We start from the raw sequence: 19,658 nt of genomic DNA, 5'->3' as shown, positions 1-19,658 counted from the left end.
TAATTAAGTAAAATAATTGCTAATTTCCCTACTTACATAATTTGTTTTAGAACTTGATAGTTTTGGGTGGTTTGTACCGTTCGTAGCTAAAGTATTGTGGTGTTATGTTTTTGTGTGCATGCACGCTTTTAGCTGACAAGAAAGAGATTATATATATATATCATTAAATAGAGTACATGAACGATAAGATAAATGGATGTTTTGGTACATGTTTGATCTTTTTAGAACTAATCAGTTATGATATCTTTCTTTTTTACTGTAGTTATAAGGGTATAATGGTCATTTAATTGTTGCTCTTGCATACAAAGATAATGTGACACGTCCACATGACATTATTGGTGGGTCCAAGGATTATATTAAGCTAAATGATAAACTTTAAGGATTTATTTGACCGATTTGAAACGTCAAGATTAAATTGATCCCATAGAGAAACTTCAGAGATCGTATTGGTTATTCACCCTTTTAAATTTGATGCTCATGTTTATTGATTTTATACTCATCCAGTCATAAGTATATAATGTTTAGGACAAGGTTTTTGTGAAACTTCTATGACCTTGACACTCAATAATTTTTCAAATGCATTTCGTAAAAATGACAATCTCTTAAATGCTTGGTTTATAAACAAAGCGCACTAATATTGATTGATTTACGTTGAAAAGTACTACATTCATCGTAAATTATAAACATTTCTAGGTTATTTAGCAAGGATTAAGGTTAAGAAAAAAAACATGGTGCATATCAATAAAAGAGGAATGGATGTGGTGGTAGGAAAGGTGAGGTCGTGAGGACAATGTATGGAAAATGATTGATGTGATAAATATAGAGTAATATGATCAATGGTGTCAAACATACTTATATTATGACATAAAATTTAAATAGTAGAGAGTTCTATATTCTGCGACGAAGGAAGTATCATGTTATTATAAACATATTAGATTTTATAAAAATATGTTATAAAATATATGTGATGTGTATTTGATAAATTCTCATACAAGACGATGCAGACTAGACATTCCCACGTGTGCAGTTAATTGGTGTCCCAAAAAAAATGAGACATGGTCTTTGAAAAAGGCTGCACTAGCAGCTACAGGCAGAAAAGAAAAAGAACAAATCAAAGTTCCAAGTCAACCCTAACCTAGAAGTCCTAGAAGTCAACCCAGGTCGTCGGACAGGTCAACTGGTCAACCCAGCCAGCTAGCTAAGCCAGTACAGCATATGGTAGGCCTGGCTAGGCTGGACCTGCAAATTTGATGAGATCTACTACAAATGTGCCCATTGATCAGTTCATGCGTTTATGTCCCCACATGTGCATTGCAAATGTGATGCACGAGTACTTAGTGCATGTTTGGTTCCCCTCAATTTTTTTAAGATCATGTCACATCGTCACATCGAATGATTGGACACTAATTAGAGGTATTAAATATAGACTATTAATAAAACCCATCTCACACTTTGGACTATTTCGCGAGACGAATCTATTGAGTCTAATTAGTCCATGATTAGCGAATGTGATGCTACAGTAAACATTTTCGTGGATTAATTAGGCTTGTAAAATTTGTCTAATAAAATAGCCTTTAGTTATGTAATTAGTTTTATTATCAGTCTATATTTAATACTCCTAATTAACGTCCACAACATTCGATGTGACAAAGGTCAAAAAAATCCCTGGATCCAAACAGCCCGTTAATTAACAGATAACTGTCCTCACCATGAGCATTAAAAGTATCTTAAAGATCAGAAAGGAATATATAAAGCATATAAAGAATGCATAATTTTAGGCATTACAACATGTGGTAGCTAGTGGTGGATGCTAACTGTGTAAGACAAGGAAGGGGGAAATGGACAGCCATAAGCTTGGAGATAGTGTGTTAATCATTAAATTTAGTTGACTTATCATCTAGGCTTGGGTTTAAAATTTAAATAGATTGTTGTATAAAATTTAAAGGGTAAATTAGCCCTTTTACATTATTGAGTGGGGTCACGGCAAGTTGGGAGTAGCGAGAGAGGGGGAGGAATTGGAACGCCACCTCGTGCGTTGTTGTTTTCTTAATTCGTTGTGAACCGATTTCACGTTTGAATGGAAGCCCGAAATCACTGTATTAATAAAATGTTTTTTTATATTATGGAAAATTTTAAATATGTCTTTGTTTATATCGGTAGTATATACTCCCTACATCTCATAATATAATGCATAACTATTTTTTCCTCTGTCTCATAATATAAGACATGCATCCAAGCATATATTAACTAATATTAACTAGTACGTATATTTTCTCTAAATTTGATTTATTTTAAACTTTTTACCATTAAAACGTCCATCCATATTATATATATGCACCTAGATAATTTAAACGATGAACGATGAATTGGTTAGAGCAAGGTTAATAGAAGAGCTAACTACTGGCTCCAAAATCTTTTCATGTCTCTAAGAATTAACATATAGCCAACTTATACAATAATTACGCATAAATATATATTATACCATCAATTTATGTCCACCTCAATACACACGTAGTGTCTTGAAACTTGTGCTGTAGCTGACTATAAATTTATAGCCTATTTTTTTTCTATCTCTTTTATTCTCTCTTACATGTAAGCATAAATATGATGTGATAATTTTTAGAGTCCGTCATTACTTACTATACTCGGTCTACCTCTTTCTTAGCCTTTGTGTTAGAGGGATTACCGTAAAAGTTGTATGCTACTACTTGTTGGATAGCTTTTTCACTCTGATGCACTTATTAGAGCAGGTACAGTAGCAGACTATAAGCCAGTTATAAGCATATTTTAAGGTGATAAGAGAGAAGAGAGAAGAGTAGTGCGCTATAGATTTGTAGCTAGTTGTAGCACGAACTCCAAGACATATGTGTGTATGACAGGTGGGACTAGATATTAATTATGTAGTATATGACTATTGTATGAATTGACTATTAAGTTGGCTATAGACAATTTGCAACCAACATTTGGCTATACCATTGAACTTGCTCTTAGGCAAGTCTCAATGCATAGTTTCATGGTATAGTTACCAAGACTGTAAACTAGTTAACCGAGACATATGAGTTTTATGGGGATGAAACTCATCTCTCATCTCATGAAACTCTCTCATTTAATGACCATGTCAAATCAACAATTTTATTGATATGACACCCTATTTAATGTGCATGACATGCCATGAAACATGTATTGAGATTGGTCTTATATGTGTTTTAGTATTTAATACTCGTTTATAGTTATAGGACGCTGTACTACTTAATAACCTTCTTGATTACTGTGACATCTTTATCGTCACTTAAAATTACGCACGTATCCCTAAGAGCAAGTATTATAATCAACTGCAAGCCGGCAAAGAGAGGGTCCACATCATCTAAACACAGCCACGTAAGGAGAGAGATTACGAAGCGGACGCTATTCTCTTCGCCTGGCTGTAGCGCATTGTACGAGAGGAAAACGCCTTCTTCCAGCCTGCACCCAGTGAGAAGCCGACGTTCTGTGTCTCCCGTATCTCTTTCTTCCCGATCCTGTGCATATGATCATTAATGATTCAAATCTGTGCTGCAGCTTAGCAAATAGCTAGCTTGTTGTATGAGTAGGCTGTATAGCAGGCTGTATATGACATGGCATTGGTTTACAGCCGGCAGCAGGCTAAATTATTAGACTTGCTCTAACATGGGTGCGCAGCCAGATTACTGTAAAAGATCTCGAGCATTTCTTCTTTTTTTTTTAAATTTTAAATTTATGTTTGACCATTTGTTTTATTCAAAAATTTTATATCAATATACAAAAGCATAAGTCACAGTTAATTAAAGTATTTTCAGTAATTAATCAAATCACAACAAAATAATTAATAATTATGTAAAATTTTTAAACAAGACAAACGATCACCTAAATTCAATAATGTCACATAAATAAAAAGGTGAAAGGAGTAATATGGTCCAAACAATAAAAAGAAGTAGCAACACGCTGAAACAATTCAACGATATACAAAGGCTTTTATTGATGCTATGAATAGGGATGGCAACGGGTAAATACCCGATATTGGTACCCTAGACCAATACCCACCAGTAAAATTTCGTACCATCAAAATACCTATATCCGTTACGGGTACAAAAATTTCTCCATATCCATACCCGCTTGGGTAAACCTTACCCGTCGGGTTACCCATATACCCGCAACAGTTTAAAACAATCTAAGTTACATAGTTTCCATATAGTATATTACAATAGACACTAGATATTAAAGACATCATACATTCATATAGTGTAGTTGAAAATATATGGATGGTTTAAATACCTAGGTTTTGGTTAATTGGGCTAGGCTAATTTAATATTGGGCCATGATATGCATTTAAACTTACGGGTATTTATTACCCACGGGTAAACAGGTATGGAGATCATAAGAATGTTTCCATACCCGCATACCCATCGGGTGAAGGTATTTGTCCGATTATTTACCCACGGGTAATATATTTAGTTCATACCCGTACCCTAATAGAGTAAATACCTATCGGGTCTCGGGTCGCAGGTCTCCGTTGCCATCTTGAGCTATCATGCTATCCAAACGTGTTGAATGCATAACTAGCTCCACTCGCTCTAATGTATGACGGCCCATAAACCACCGCACCATGGAAGCTCCAAGTACCTCCGTCCTGACATGTTTGACGCCATTGACTTTTATATACGTGTTTGACTATTTGTCTTATTTAAAAAATTGTCAAATATGTAAAGCTATATATATGATAAAAATATATTTAACAATACACGAAATGATATAAAAATAATTAATAATTATATAAATTTTTTGAATAAGATAAACGGTCAAACGTGTATAAAAAAGTCAACGACGTCAAACATTTAGGAATGAAGGTATGTAAGAGCTAATTTATTATTTTTTTGAAAAAAATATTTTAAGGTATCATATTTTTTTAATAAAAATCTAATACCTTAAGGTAGAAAACTAAAATTTTACACTAAAATTTTTAATACATCAAGATACTTTTGAAGGATGGTAAAAGCCCTTAACCTAAATATTGTTTTGGCTTTCTTCTTGCGAAACAGGACGGACCTTCTTGTTGCAACAACTAAAAACAAAAAGATTTGTCCATGCATAGGAAATCCTGCACGCCATAACACAGTAATAAAATCCTAATACATTTGTCCCCACGAAATAAATACCCGTATGTTTATTTCATACTATAGCAAATCACAATTCATTTCCTGTACACTTCGATAAATGTCTAACCTCCTGTCGCTTCTGTTTTGTTTATGCTTATCAATTAAAATTAAAATTTTTAGTTTTAAATATAGAGTTTTAAGGTTTTTATTATAGTATATAAAAATTTTATTTATAAATATGCCTCACTCCTAGTAGTACTAATTAATTTAACCTAGCTAGGTGAGAGTAGTGACGTCACGGTGGAAGACATGGGCAGTAACGGGCACCGTACGGTGCGGTGCACTGGACGACGCGCTGAGTACGTAACAGTGACGGTTAAAGTATATAAAAAATTTATTTATAAGGTGGTATTTAGGTTGAGAAAATTTTTGGAAGAAGTGTCAGTGTCACGTCAAATATTTGACTAGATGTCGTAAAAGGTTTTCGGACACGAATAAAAAAACGAATTTCACGACTAGCCTGGAAACCGCGAGACGAATCTTTTGAGTCTAATTAATCCGTCATTAGCATATATTGGTTACTGTAGCACTTATGGCTAATTATGGGCTAATTAGGCTCAAAAGGTTCGTCTCAAGATTTCTTTAATAATTGTGCGATTAGTTTTTTGGTTCATCTATATTTAATGATTTATTTATGTGTCAAAAATTCGATATGATGTTTTTGGAGAAAAATTTGGGGAACTAAACAAGGCCTAAATATGGCTCATTCCTAATAGTACTAATTAATTTAACCTAGGTTAGAGCAGTGACGTCACGGTGGGAGACATGGGCAGTACTAAGCCAGTAACGGGCACCGTACGGTGCGGTGCACTGGACGACGCGCTGAGTACGTCACAGTAACGGCTGACGTGGACGCGTTTGACTTACAAAAAAAAGCGACTCGGTTTGACCAGAGTCCGAGCCCGTGACTCCGGGACCACTTGTGGGTCCCGCCACGTAATCATCGTCGAAATCCGTACCGTATCATCGCTGGCCTATGTCTAACGTGGACAATTAATTAGTTACTGCTGTCTTGTCTTTTCGTTTACCTTTATGATTTAAATTTTTAATCTTAAATTAAGGTTGACTTTAGGGTTTGTTTTTGAAGTTTATTTCTCAGCCTTAACGTTTAGATGACTAAGAATACATATATAAAATTTTTATTTATAATCTTTTTGTTGCAAATATATTGTTTGATTTTTTCGTGATACACCCGATGAATCACCCCTGCAGCTCTAACCCTAATCATGCATGTCTGTTTCTGTTTCTATTTGCATTGGAACGCTCGCACGAATAGTACACGAGGAAGAATAATAAGATGACAAGGGTGAAATATAATAATGGTCATCTACATTTGTGTTTATATACATGGATGAGAGGAGATAGAATATACATGGATGAGAGGAGATGAGATTGAAGAAAATTGTGCTATAATTTATATCCAACTAAAGCATGGACTTTAACAAACTGTTCCAGAGAGATACGTGGACCACACACAATATTGTTGTAGTATGTATATGTGGTTAATTATTATATGAGTTAGCTATTAAATTAGTCATAAATGATGTATCAATCTTTAGACCTAGTAGTTATCTATACTTACCTTGCTCCATGCCATGTCAGCTGTCGTATACTTCATTAGCCTACCCCATCTTTTTTATTTTGCTTATTGATATAAGCCAAATTTTGAATTTTTTAAATCTTAAATTTGGATTTGGTTTTAGGTTTTTCCCATCATAGTTTATTTTTCCGCCTTGACTTTTAGATTAGTAGATAAGTACACGTATATAAAATTTTTATTTATAAATTATTTTTTATTTATAAATATATCATTCGACTTTTTTTTCTTCCCCAAACGAAAAAAATGAAACCTTAATTTCTACTCCCACGGACTATGATGTGATTGCTATTTCTACCCAAAGTCATGACCGTACTAGTCTGCAGTTACGACTTATTTAATCAGGATATATGTTAATCGAACAATTTTATGAGATGAACTTTCCATAAAGTTGATTACGTATATGGAATTAATCACCGAATGACTAGCCACCTAATCATCATCACACACTCTAATACTCTATGGTTTCACACAAGTACGACGACTTGCATATGCATGCATCTACGTAGCTTGGACGCTGCTGATCGAATTCGCTACCTGCCTTACCAAAGATGAAGGAAAGGCAACTTAATTTTAATCGACTAATGATTTAGCAGCAGCATTACTATAGTATTACTACCTTCGTAATAAAGTATTAGGTTGTTTAAGTAAACACTAAGATTATTTCAAAAATAGTTTCTTTAAGCTAGTTACTCACCCGATCGATTTTAACTTTTAAATTGATTAGATTCATTTTTCAAGGACTTGATTGACTCTAGAATTAATGTAATCAACTTCAGTTAAAAACTTAAATTATAAGTGCAAGTATAAACGAAAAGACGTGGTGCTATATGTCGAAACGGATGGTGTAGTTAATTAGTATCTCTTGGAAGAGACAGTGCTGTTCATGTTATGCAAGTTGCAACGAGCTTTTTGACGGGAGATTCGATCTATTCATCATATCGCTGCAGATTTCCACAAAAAGCGACCGCACGAGGGGAGAAATCGAGCTTGCACACACACTACGATTCAAAGATCGATTAATCCAACCGCCATGTTCTAATTAAACCGTTCTTCCATAAACTCGTCGTCGTCGTCACCTACTTGGGACGCAGCTTTCTTGGACCTGCTCTTCAAGTCTTCAACTTGATCCATCTACCACACATGATATGCTTGCTTCCTTGCATGCATCCAATCGATCTTCTATAGTTTCTCTATATTATCTCTATCGATTGGATGTGAACAGATCAATGGACCAAAGATGCCTCTTTGGTAGATTGAAGTGTTTAATTATTATTGTTTTTTGTAAGAGTATATTTGGATGCTGTACACTTGAACAACTGTCCAAAGTATCCAACATACCTCAAGGATGACTGTGCGGACATTGATAGATCTAGCCAACGAGATTAGGGAGTCTAAACAAGCTAGATAGAGTTTTAGCCTCTCGTTCTATTGATCTTTGCCAAAAAAATTTAGGACAGGGTCTTCGTGGAGGCTCTGACAACTTTAATGGGGGAGCGGGGACTCGAGCCCCCGCCGCCCCATGCCAAATCCGCCCCTGTGTGGGGACATATAGTACATTTTTTATTTAGACGATGAAATTGGTTTACATGTGTAGGCTCCGGTAATTAACATACAACCAATAAGTTTTAAAAGACAAATAAAAACATCCAAGTTCATTTATGGGACATAATCATGATTTCTCCCTAGTGATATTAGCTAAAATATCGAATAATACAGGTCACATACATAGATTCTATACGAAAGGTCTATTGAAACTATGCCATTAAAAGTGAAATATAAAATTTGGCTACTGATTTCAAAAGTATAATGGAAGTATATGGGGGTGATTGTTTGGTTTTTTTCAAGAAAAAGGTCATAAGCCGTATGTGTAAACGAAAAATAATTTTATATACGTGTTCTTAGTGATCTAAAAGTCAAGACTAAAAAATAAAATACAATGGAAAAACAACAAAATTAACTCCAAATTTAAAATTTAAAATTCAAATTTTGACTTATAAGCATATATAAAAAGAAGAGAAAAGATGAGGCTGTAACCGTGTATAAGAATTATGCCATCCGAAGTGAATAAAAAAAATTCCTGATTACCAATTTCTAGTATATATCCCCACCCGTTAAATATCAAAGAGCAAGAGTGGAGCTAGCTGGCTGGACACATACTAGTTTGAACTTGCCTGCATTTGTATTCCCAAAATTGATGCACACCACCGAACTATCTAAGCATAGATTCCACATATGGCCACTAATGAGTTATGGATAAAAGGATATATATGAATTGCAAATTCGCATGTATAAACCATATGCATGCACTCTGCCTAACTTCCACGGATATACCAAACCGATAAGAAGTTCTATTTAAGCAAAGCATGGTGACTTAATTATCTTAAATTTACACTTTATAAGTATATATGATATGATATGATACTCATTGCGTACGGCAAGTTTTGTAAAGTTGTCTTTAATTTCTAATATAGTAAAGTAACTACTCCTATTGTTTTTTCTCGTTAGTTTGGTTTGTTTTCATGCAACTTTTGTATGGTCAAACAGTCGACATCTCGCAAGAAAATACTGACCAGATATTGACGATGTCGACTGCAATTCTCTCGTTGCTTATGTGTGCAATATGTACCGTTTTAATTTGTGCTTGACAGGTCAAACTAATTAGCATTTTGTACCGTGCCTTTTGTCCATGAACCAATTATACATATGCTGTTAGGTGTGTAGCTTTATGTGCTTGTAAGGTGCTTGGAACTTACTTGGCTAGTTGGGTGACAGTGATATATATATGACTCGATCGATTTGATTAGCTATATGTCACTGTAGTACATATCCTTGCTGATCAATAATGGTTACCTTTTTGCATGGTCAATGCTTTTGCCATTTGATCGATCGACTTCTCTATGATTGGAGGTTTGGACGATTTCAGAAAGTCCCCCTATGCCACTCAACCTTATTTAATTACTAGAGTAATTTTACAGTATTTAAATAGATACAAATACTATCTATATACCAAGAGGTATCAAAATGTTAGTGTAAATTTTGATACATCTTATCTTCTCCAGAACTATAAAATTGCTCTATTTACAATGGGCCTTGTACGACCCATCAAATATGAGGCTATCCATGACATACTGTTGCTCTCCCTAGATAGTTTGTCATAGTTGACAAGACCTGTAGTAGTGCATGTTTATGTATGTATGTGTGTATGACCGTATGAGGTACCGGCACCGTCCCATAGAATAGGCGCGATAACCGTGAATACCGTGAAAACCAATATAATTTTCTATTTCAAAATTTTGAGCACTACTTAGTTTGACTCGGTACCAATATAATTTTCTATTCCAGAATTTTGAACACTACTTAGTTTGACTCGGTAAGTTGCAGTAACCGCATTGCGTTGAAACTAAAAATGTAAAACATAGTAAGTCCTAGAAAATTGTGGAGAACTAAGGAAAATCGTAGACAACTCTAGAAAAATAATGTAGCATTTTACGAATTTGTTGGCATAACCTTTAGTATATTTTCTAAGTAGAAATAATATCCCAACCCACATTTTGTTTTTTAAAGTTTTTTCGTCAATTTTGGTGGAGCTCAAAATATGAAGTAAATTTATTATTTTCATAAATTTTGTTCATTAGATTGCAGAACAAATCAAGTGTTACTTATACAAATTTATTTGATTTTTAACATTTTTTAAAAATCGAATTGATATAAATTCATCAAACCAAACCATGCGGTTTGCATTAGAAAAGTACTAAGTTTTACTTAAAATTTGTCTAAAAGATTTATACTCTATCGTTGAATCGTAGTGTGGAAATTCATGCTTCCGCCGCTGCATGCAGTTTCATGGACGCTGATTCAAGCGAGGTGACCAATAGTTATAATAATTGTACATGTTGACGTTGATACCACAATAAAATTTGTTCATGATAATTACCATGTTTCTAGAGCTGTAATCATGAAATTGATATCCTAACAAAATTAATGTTAATTGAAGTTGGTCAATATATAGTCCACTAGTCCCTTTTTGGGGGAATTGGAGATTCTCATAAACATCTTGTGATTAGCCAACTAATGATCAAAATATGAAAACATTCGATTTTTCAGTTTATGACTTAATTTATTTTCTAGATTATATAAACTACGGATCAGTAGAATTGGGATGATAATCTAGACTATTTGAAGGAAATGAAAGATTCTGAAAGAAAATACAGCTACTAATCACAAGATCTAAACAGGATCCTAGTTTCTTGCATTGTTTGACTAATATTAATAATAATATGGTGTTTCATGATGTTAATTTTACAAGTCCCACGTACTCCCTCCATTGCTAAATATTTGACGCCGTTGACTTTTTTATACATGTTTGATTGTTCGTCTTATTCAAAAAATTTACTTATTTATTAATTATTTTTATATCATTTCGTGTATTGTTAAATATATTTTTATACATATATATAACTTTACATATTTGATAATTTTTTTTAATAAGACGAATAGTCCAACACGTATAAAAAAGTTAATAGTGTCAAACATTTAGGGATGGAGATAGTATAATTTAAAATTCTTTCTGTTCATGCATCAGACAACATATGGAACTGATCAATAAAAAAGTCAGTCCATCAATAATTCATTCTCCATGCGAGGGCATCATCGTTTCCTCTCCGTTTACATGCAATGTGATGTCACTGGGTCCCTGATCAGATCCTTGATAGTAGGAATATTTAGGCAAGCTTCTGATCGAGTTCAGGAGGCATTTATATATATCATCGATCAGAAGGGTGGTGAGAGGGTGTTGCCACGGGTGCTCATCAAATGAGGTGACACTGGGTGATTGTTTGGGTGTTTTAAAGCAAACGATATATTTATAAATAAAAAATAATTTATGTATAAAAAATTTATATATGTATTCTTAGCCGGAGAATAAATTTCGGTGAAACCCCCTAAAATCAACTCTAATTTAAGATTGAAAATTCAAATTTTAGATTATAAGCATAAGTGTCAAGCGAAAAGATGGGGTGACAAGAGATCAACGTACAAACGTACAAAGGGGCTGTAATATCTTTGGGAAAAATGGAGATCGCACTTTACTCGATCTGTTGAAATAATGGGATAGGAGGTATGCAAATTTGCGACACAACTTTAGGAACTCTCGTAGCTGTAGCTTCTTACATGTTTGTTCCCTTCAACATATTTCCATCAATCGTAACTTCGTAAGGCTATAGCATCACTAAGACACTAACTAGCCTACAACAACTAGCTAGCTAGCAAAATACTCCCTCTGTATTTTAATATATGATGTTGACTTTTTAATATATGTTAACTATTTGTCTTATTGTAAAACTTATATATTATTATTTATTTTGTTATAATTAGATTTATTACTAAATATGTCTTAATTATAAGTCACATTTTTTAAATCTGCACAAAATTTTTGAACAAGAATGGTCAAATACATGTGGACGATGCTTAATCTCTTCTCTTTCTTATTTTAGGAAGTGATCTACTACTACCCGCAGTCCAAACTAAATGTAAAAAATTCTATGTTCAAACAACAGAAATTAAGGTTAGTGTGGGATACCTATATTCGGGTATTTGTAATCTGTACACATTAGTATAGGTTAGGGGTACCGGACAAGAAAGATAATATTATCTTGTATTAGTTCAGTTAGGAGTTTGGTAATATCCGAGCTGTATATCGAGATTGTTAGACTCTACTGTATCTAGGATAGGTAGGCTTGTTCTTATCAGATTAGGTCTCTATTTGTAACCCTGATCTTAACTGTATAGGGGGACAACGGCTTACTCTAAGGTGTACGTCATATTCAATCCAATACAATCAGTGGCGGAGCTAGAAATTATTTAAAGCCTAGGTGACGGGCAAGCATAACTACAATCAAATATATAATCTATACTTTCAATTGCTTGATTAACAATGTTTTGTACCACGTAATTGCTAATCATCCGATGGTTTGGCGCCAGATAGCCCAGGCAGCCACCCTGCCCGGGAGGTAAATCCGCCCATGAATACAATCACTAAGTAGAAGTAGGGTATTATATCACATACTAAGAGCCTAAACCTAGGTAATCCTGTGTCTACATCCAACCATCGATTTATGCGTCTTGTTAGTCACCTCATATATTATGTTGATCTAGATCGTCGACAGTTAGCATAAAAGACTTTAGTGCTACTTGGGTGGGACGGTGGTTAACACCTAATAAGATGAAAAAACATCGAATAAACATGTGATTTCTGTGACAAATAATATTGTAAATATTACTAGAACAAACTTATATGTGAATAAAAAAAATATGAATCTACTTATAATCCACTCCCCCTCTATGTCATATTATAAGTTTCTTTAAGTATGTCCTAAGTCATATTTTAAAGTTTGGTCAAGTTTATAGCTAAATATACTAATGGGTATAATACTAAATTAGTTTTATTAAATCTACCATTAAAAATATTTTATGGTATATTTATTTTATATTGCAAATGTTGCTACATAATTATGTTTGACTTTATGGAATACAGTCTAGCTCTCGATAGTGGAGCAGTCAATTCTCAATGGCGCGTGCAGCCGAACTGAACGCGCACACGCGAATGAGAGCCCCACGAGGGAGCACGAGATGTCGACGCAGCACACGGCTCGACCCCTTTTGCTCGAGTGTATAGTCACGCTGATGGTAAAGACATGTGTTAAAAAAAAAAAAAGGTTCGCAAGCTACATTGGCTACTTTATTATTGTTTCGTCCATTTCATATTATAAGTAATTTTATATTTATTTTTAAGGCATATTATTTCAAATTTATTTATGGAAAATATCTTATTAAATATATTTTTAAACTGTATTATTTTTTAAGGACGTTATAATATGTTTTATATAAATTTGATCAATCATAAAAAGTAATCCCTCCATCTCTAAATGTTTGACGCCCATGACTTTTTTATACACATTTGACTATTCGTCTTATTCAAATTTTTTATAACATATGTAAAGCTATATATATGCATAATAATATATTTAACAATAAATAAAATAATGTAAAAATAATTAATAATTATATAATTTTTTGAATAAGACGAATAGTAAAATATGTATAAAAAAATCAGCATCGTCAAATATTTAGGGAAGGAGGAAGTACTAAATGTTACCATATTTTTGAACCGAAAATTTGTTATCATTAAGTGCCTTCTACCTTGAGGTATATATCAAAATTTTGATAATAATTTTTTGTATCTAGAGTAATTTCTTAAATATGGTAAAACTGCTCACCTCCAAGAGTTTTAACTTTGTACAAAGTCAAAGTGACTTGTGAAATGGAGGGAGTACATTTATATATGCTGGGTCAATTTACAACACGCAATAGTTTTTAGAGAAAACTTAACTATGAAATAAACAGTGTGTATAGCTAGGTCTTTTAACCGGGAGAGTGTGAGACTACATCATAGTGGATAATAAAAGGATATATATAAATTTATATACAGTAATACCTACACGACACGACTTTATGAAAGAAGTGTGCATGTACGGTGCACCACGTGATTATATACAGGCTCCAGTTTATTTTGCAGCACAATTACTATTTGATCTGCAATGCCATATCTTATACTATATGCTTAGACGCTAAAGAAAGAAAGAAAAAACGACATTATCTTAAGGATTCTTTTCAGCCGACGCACCAATTAACTGATTGGTAATTAATTAAACGTGTGAAAAATAATTCACTTGATGGATAACGAATAAGACGTCTAATTAATATAATTGGGCATTTATGGATCGAATTGAAGGTTCTTATCGTGAACGAATCTCATCATTTAATATTCGCTTTGACACTTTTGGGAACATAAAACTGTTCTTAGATTCTCAAAAGAACTTGTTTGGTTCCTTTTGAATTGTCAATAATTGCATATGGACCGGCCGCAAGATATATGCAGCTTTTATTTAATTATATAAACACTTTTGAGTCTTATTTTATATACATAATAGAGTATCAAGGTTTTACGACATACTTCAAGAATTAAAGAAATTATAATGTATTATGGTTTCTCTAAGCTTGCTCTAGGAAGAAGATAGGAGAACCAAATGGAAGGGCTCCTATGATGAGCCATGGATACACGCATTCATTGTGCATCTCATTGTACCTTTCCTATATATCATTCTCTGCCCTAGAATTAATCTTTTGCAAGGTTCATTTGCTATTACTAAGGCTTTAACTTTCCTACATGAAAAGATTTATTTCTGTTGTGTTGTATTGTCACTGTCTTTAAGCACATAATCAATATGGATTTTGTTCCATTTGTCATATTGATCATTTAAGGTTGCAAAGATAGTCCCAAATGTGTGGTTAGCATTCACTTGAATAATTGTTTATGCTGCGAGTTTCACAAGGAGGGAGGATAAGGATATACTCCTCCGTCCCAAAATAAACCAATATTTTACTTTTAGACTTTTCGTTTTATTCAATTTTTTTTGCGATTGATATTTTTGTTTTTATTAGATGATAAATTATGAATAGTACTTTACGTGTGACTAATTTTTTTCTAATTTTCTGAAATTTTTTCAAATAAGACGGATGGTTAAACATTGGACACAGAAACCGAAGAATTCATTTTTTTGGGACAGAGGTAGTATACTGAAACTAGTGTGATCTATGTGAGGAACCTCATTGGTGCCACATCACATAGGCACTGTACAAAATCTACTTTCTCCTCAATTAGTGCTTGATCGGATCCTTCCACCATATTGGAATGGTGGTGTGCACGTAGACGCCCAAGGACAAATAAGGCACCAACTGCATTTATCACTTTACACACTTGTTTTTAGGGGAAAAAGAAGAAGATGGGGAAGGTCACATTTATTTTCTTTTAAACCTGTAACTTAGACTTGGTCACCTTCAGCTCTAGATTGGACTGTTGCTCCTAATAGTTTAGAGTTGGTCTCACACTTAGGTTTGGAACGTTTTCCAGATAAATACTGCAAGGCCATGTCGATGATTATAGGAGCTTTCTGTTGGAGTATATGGCTGACTCGAAATAAGATGATTTTCAGAGGCCGCGTTCTTCCCCCTTAGAGCAGGTACAATAGCAAGATATAAGCCAGCTATAAGCATATTTTAAAGAGATAAGAGGGGAGAGAGAAGAGAAGTGAGTTATTAATTTGTAGCCAGCTGCACACGGGCTCCAAGACAAAATGTGTGTATGACATATGAGACCATATATTGATGTTTTGTAGGTAACTATTGTATGAATTGGTTATTAGATTAACTATAGATGAATTAGAGTTAGTAGTTGGCTATACTATTGAACTTGCTCTTATAAGTTAACTTATCTCTCTCGTTTTCCGCGCCCACGCTTCCTGAACTGCTAAACGGTGTATTTTTTGCAAAAATTTTCTATAGAAAAGTTGTTTTAAAAAAATCATATTAATCTATTTTATATTTTTTAATAATTAATGATTAATCATGTACTAATTTATAACTACGTATTCTATGCCAAGCTAAGTTAACTTACCACACTCAAAACGAATGCGACCAAAGATAAAATTTGTATTTCTCCTTGTCTATTAATTTATAGGGGCGTTTCAGTTCTGACGCAATGAAGCTCGCTAGCAAAGAAAGAAGAGCAAAAGTTGGCTGTGCTAAAACAGAAGATTATGCAGTGTGTTTGGCACCTCTATGGGAGAGTTGAAGTGGGTTAATCCTGGTTTTGGTTTTAGACTTTGTTTGGTATTTTGTTGGAAGAGGTTATCTGATGGTTCCTGATGTGTGAAAGTCTCATGTAATAGTTTGCTGAAGGTATGTTGTGTTTTTGATTGCTTACGCTAAGTTTGTAAGCTAGTGTCCTTAGCACAAAACACTTTTGCTTTATAAAAAAGCAGGGCTTTAAATCCTTTTCTCTAAAAATTTAGGCATCTTCACTGTTTCAAAATACGTACGCCTATTAGGGGGAGAAATATTTTGAATGAATTACTCAAAGATTTGAAGAAACTTTGGAAATTTAGAATGAATAGTCTTACATGTATGATTTTTTTTCTAAACTCAAAGAAAGAAAAAAATCATCCGAAAGAACGGGACCGACTAGTAAACATGAAATATCTGAAATTCCAAACCAAAATTATATGCCCTGCAACATAGGTATAGGTACTAGCGAAACAACTAAAATATTTTGGCGGTACCATTAAGGACGATTGTGGAACTTGATATCTAGAATGAAGTGATACAAGTCCTAGCTAATACTTCATCCCAATTTTTTGTTTGACGTTGGTTAGTTCTAACATGCAGATCGAGGGAGTAACTAACTAACTAACTAACCAACTAACCTTGTCATTGATGTCCCAAATGTGAAGCTCCTCTAGCCCTAGCTGACACTCAAAACCTCACACAATAGCCATGCATGCTCTAAGGAAACACACGCTGCTTTAGGCCATTAGCATTAGCAACTAACTTTAAGAGACAGCCACTTGTATAGCTAATGACAGAAAAAAAAACCCGAAAATAGAAAAAATAGAAGAAAGGAAAAAAAAAATAAAAAGAGGAAGCTGACCACACGCGGCAACCTTAGCCTATATATTCCCCTCTCACTCCCCCGCCATTTCCGCACACTCGAGCTCGATCACTCACCTCCTCGACCATTTCTCCCAACAAATCACACTCCGAGCCTCCCCCTGAGCTCGAATCGATCGCCAGGAAGCTAGCCTAGCTCAATCTGCGAGCTTTTCTATCTTTGATCAGCGAGCGAGAGATACGTACAGCTGTTGGGTGGCCGGCCATGGCGAAGGGCTCCACTAAGCAGGTGGTGAAGCCGATGGAGGTGTCCGTGGAGGCCGGGAACGCCGGGGAGGCGGCGTGGCTGGACGACGACGGGCGGCCGCGCCGGACGGGCACGTTCTGGACGGCGAGCGCGCACATAATCACCGCCGTCATCGGCTCCGGCGTGCTGTCGCTGGCGTGGGCCATCGCGCAGCTCGGGTGGGTCGCCGGCCCCGCCGTGATGCTCCTCTTCGCCTTCGTCATCTACTACACCTCCACGCTCCTCGCCGAGTGCTACCGGACAGGCGACCCGGCCACCGGCAAGCGCAACTACACCTACATGGACGCCGTCCGGGCGAACCTCGGCGGCGCCAAGGTCACCTTCTGCGGCGTCATCCAGTACGCCAACCTCGTCGGCGTCGCCATCGGCTACACCATCGCCTCCTCCATCAGCATGCGCGCCATCAGGAGGGCCGACTGCTTCCACCAGAACGGCCATGCCGACCCGTGCCGCAGCTCCAGCAACCCTTACATGATCCTCTTCGGCGCCGTGCAGATCGTCTTCTCGCAGATCCCCGACTTTGACCAGATATGGTGGCTGTCCATCGTCGCCGCCGTCATGTCCTTCACCTACTCCGGCATAGGCCTCTCCCTCGGCATCGCCCAGACAGTCGGTACGTCCCTTCCATTGATTGTTGTTTAGTTCCTTGCTTTTACTGCTCGATCGAGATGCTTACCATGAGCTCCGAATTTGCAGCCAATGGCGGGATCCAGGGCAGCCTCACCGGCATCAGCATCGGCGCCGGCGTCAGCTCCACGCAGAAGGTGTGGCGCAGCCTGCAGGCCTTCGGTGACATCGCCTTCGCGTACTCCTTCTCCAACATCCTCATCGAAATCCAAGTGAGTGACACGATCGATAGCTCTAAAAGATTCCGGCGTGCAGTTTGCTCTGTTCTTCCGAACATGGTTTGCTTACTGCTTGCTCTGCTTCGTCTTCAGGACACGATCAAGGCTCCGCCGCCGTCGGAGGCGAAGGTGATGACGCGCGCGACGCGGCTGAGCGTGGCGACGACGACGGTGTTCTACATGCTTTGCGGATGCATGGGCTACGCGGCGTTCGGCGACGCCGCGCCGGACAACCTCCTGACGGGGTTCGGCTTCTACGAGCCGTTCTGGCTGCTCGACGTCGCCAACGTGGCCATCGTCGTGCACCTCGTGGGCGCCTACCAGGTGTTCGTCCAGCCCATCTTCGCCTTCGTCGAGCGCTGGGCGTCCCGCCGGTGGCCGGACAGCGGCTTCATCGCCCGGGAGCTCCGCGTGGGCCCCTTCGCGCTCAGCCTCTTCCGCCTGACGTGGCGCTCCGCCTTCGTGTGCCTCACCACCGTCGTCGCCATGCTCCTCCCCTTCTTCGGCAACGTGGTGGGGCTCCTCGGCGCCGTCTCCTTCTGGCCGCTCACCGTCTACTTCCCCGTCGAGATGTACATCGCGCAGCGCGGCGTGGCCCGCGGCAGCCCCAGGTGGGTGTCGCTCAAGACGCTCAGCGCGTGCTGCCTCGTCGTCTCCATCGCCGCCGCCGCGGGCTCCATCGCCGACGTCATCGACGCGCTCAAGGTGTACCGGCCATTCAGCGGCTGATTATCCCGCGCTTGTGCGTCCACTGCTCCGAGCAGCGAGCGTCCACTAGTTAAAGTGGGCAGTAAATCTTTTTTTTTTTACGGAATATATAGACGTACAAGGGAGTAAAACTGTGAAATCCTTGGAGGGGTTGAAATGTAATTGAGCATTTTGTAGCGCTCAAACAGGTAAAATTGAACCCGAATTGTATCTTGGTTGGCCTAATATATAAGCTGCAAAGTAAAATTCAAGTTTAAAGCTTAACCTAACATGAACAACAAATGTTACACAACTTCTGATTCACTCACACTTGCTTGTCTTCTTACTAGAAACAGTAATGTACATGAATTTGCATTTTGCAAAATGATTAAGATGAAAGCCAATTAACGAAACTTTACAAGCCACAACAAATAAGATTATCATAACTCCCTTTAATACCAAAAAAAGGGAGGGGATTAGAAAAAAAATATTCCAGGTAAACATCTTGTCCTTGAAGGAATACTAGTTTCCCTTGCTTCATTGGT

The 19,658-nt window shown here is 36.7% G+C and overlaps 1 protein-coding gene across 1 annotated transcript; it reads left to right on the top strand.

Annotated features, from left to right (window-relative positions):
- Window positions 1-17,315: 17,315 nt before the first annotated feature.
- On the top strand, window positions 17,316-19,315 carry LOC102719819 (amino acid permease 3). Its single transcript, XM_015842937.2, has 3 exons — window positions 17,316-18,194; window positions 18,278-18,420; window positions 18,520-19,315. Exons 1-3 carry the CDS (start codon window positions 17,540-17,542, stop codon window positions 19,153-19,155), a joined length of 1,434 nt encoding a protein of 477 aa, XP_015698423.2. The 5' UTR covers window positions 17,316-17,539; the 3' UTR covers window positions 19,156-19,315.
- Window positions 19,316-19,658: the final 343 nt, after the last annotated feature.

The sequence above is a fragment of the Oryza brachyantha genome, chromosome 12 (genome assembly GCF_000231095.2).
Source record: "Oryza brachyantha chromosome 12, ObraRS2, whole genome shotgun sequence".
Lineage (NCBI taxonomy): Eukaryota > Viridiplantae > Streptophyta > Magnoliopsida > Poales > Poaceae > Oryza > Oryza brachyantha.
Note: the sequence above shows the minus strand (reverse complement) of the source record. Positions and strands in the feature narration are given on the sequence as shown.

Coding starts and splice junctions, on each gene's coding strand:
- LOC102719819 (XM_015842937.2), top strand. CDS start 17,540: ATGGCGAAGGGCTCCACTAAGCAGGTGGTGAAGCCGATGGAGGTGTCC. Junction 18,195..18,277: donor CGGCATCGCCCAGACAGTCG/GTACGTCCCTTC, acceptor CCGAATTTGCAG/CCAATGGCGGGATCCAGGGC. Junction 18,421..18,519: donor ACATCCTCATCGAAATCCAA/GTGAGTGACACG, acceptor CTTCGTCTTCAG/GACACGATCAAGGCTCCGCC.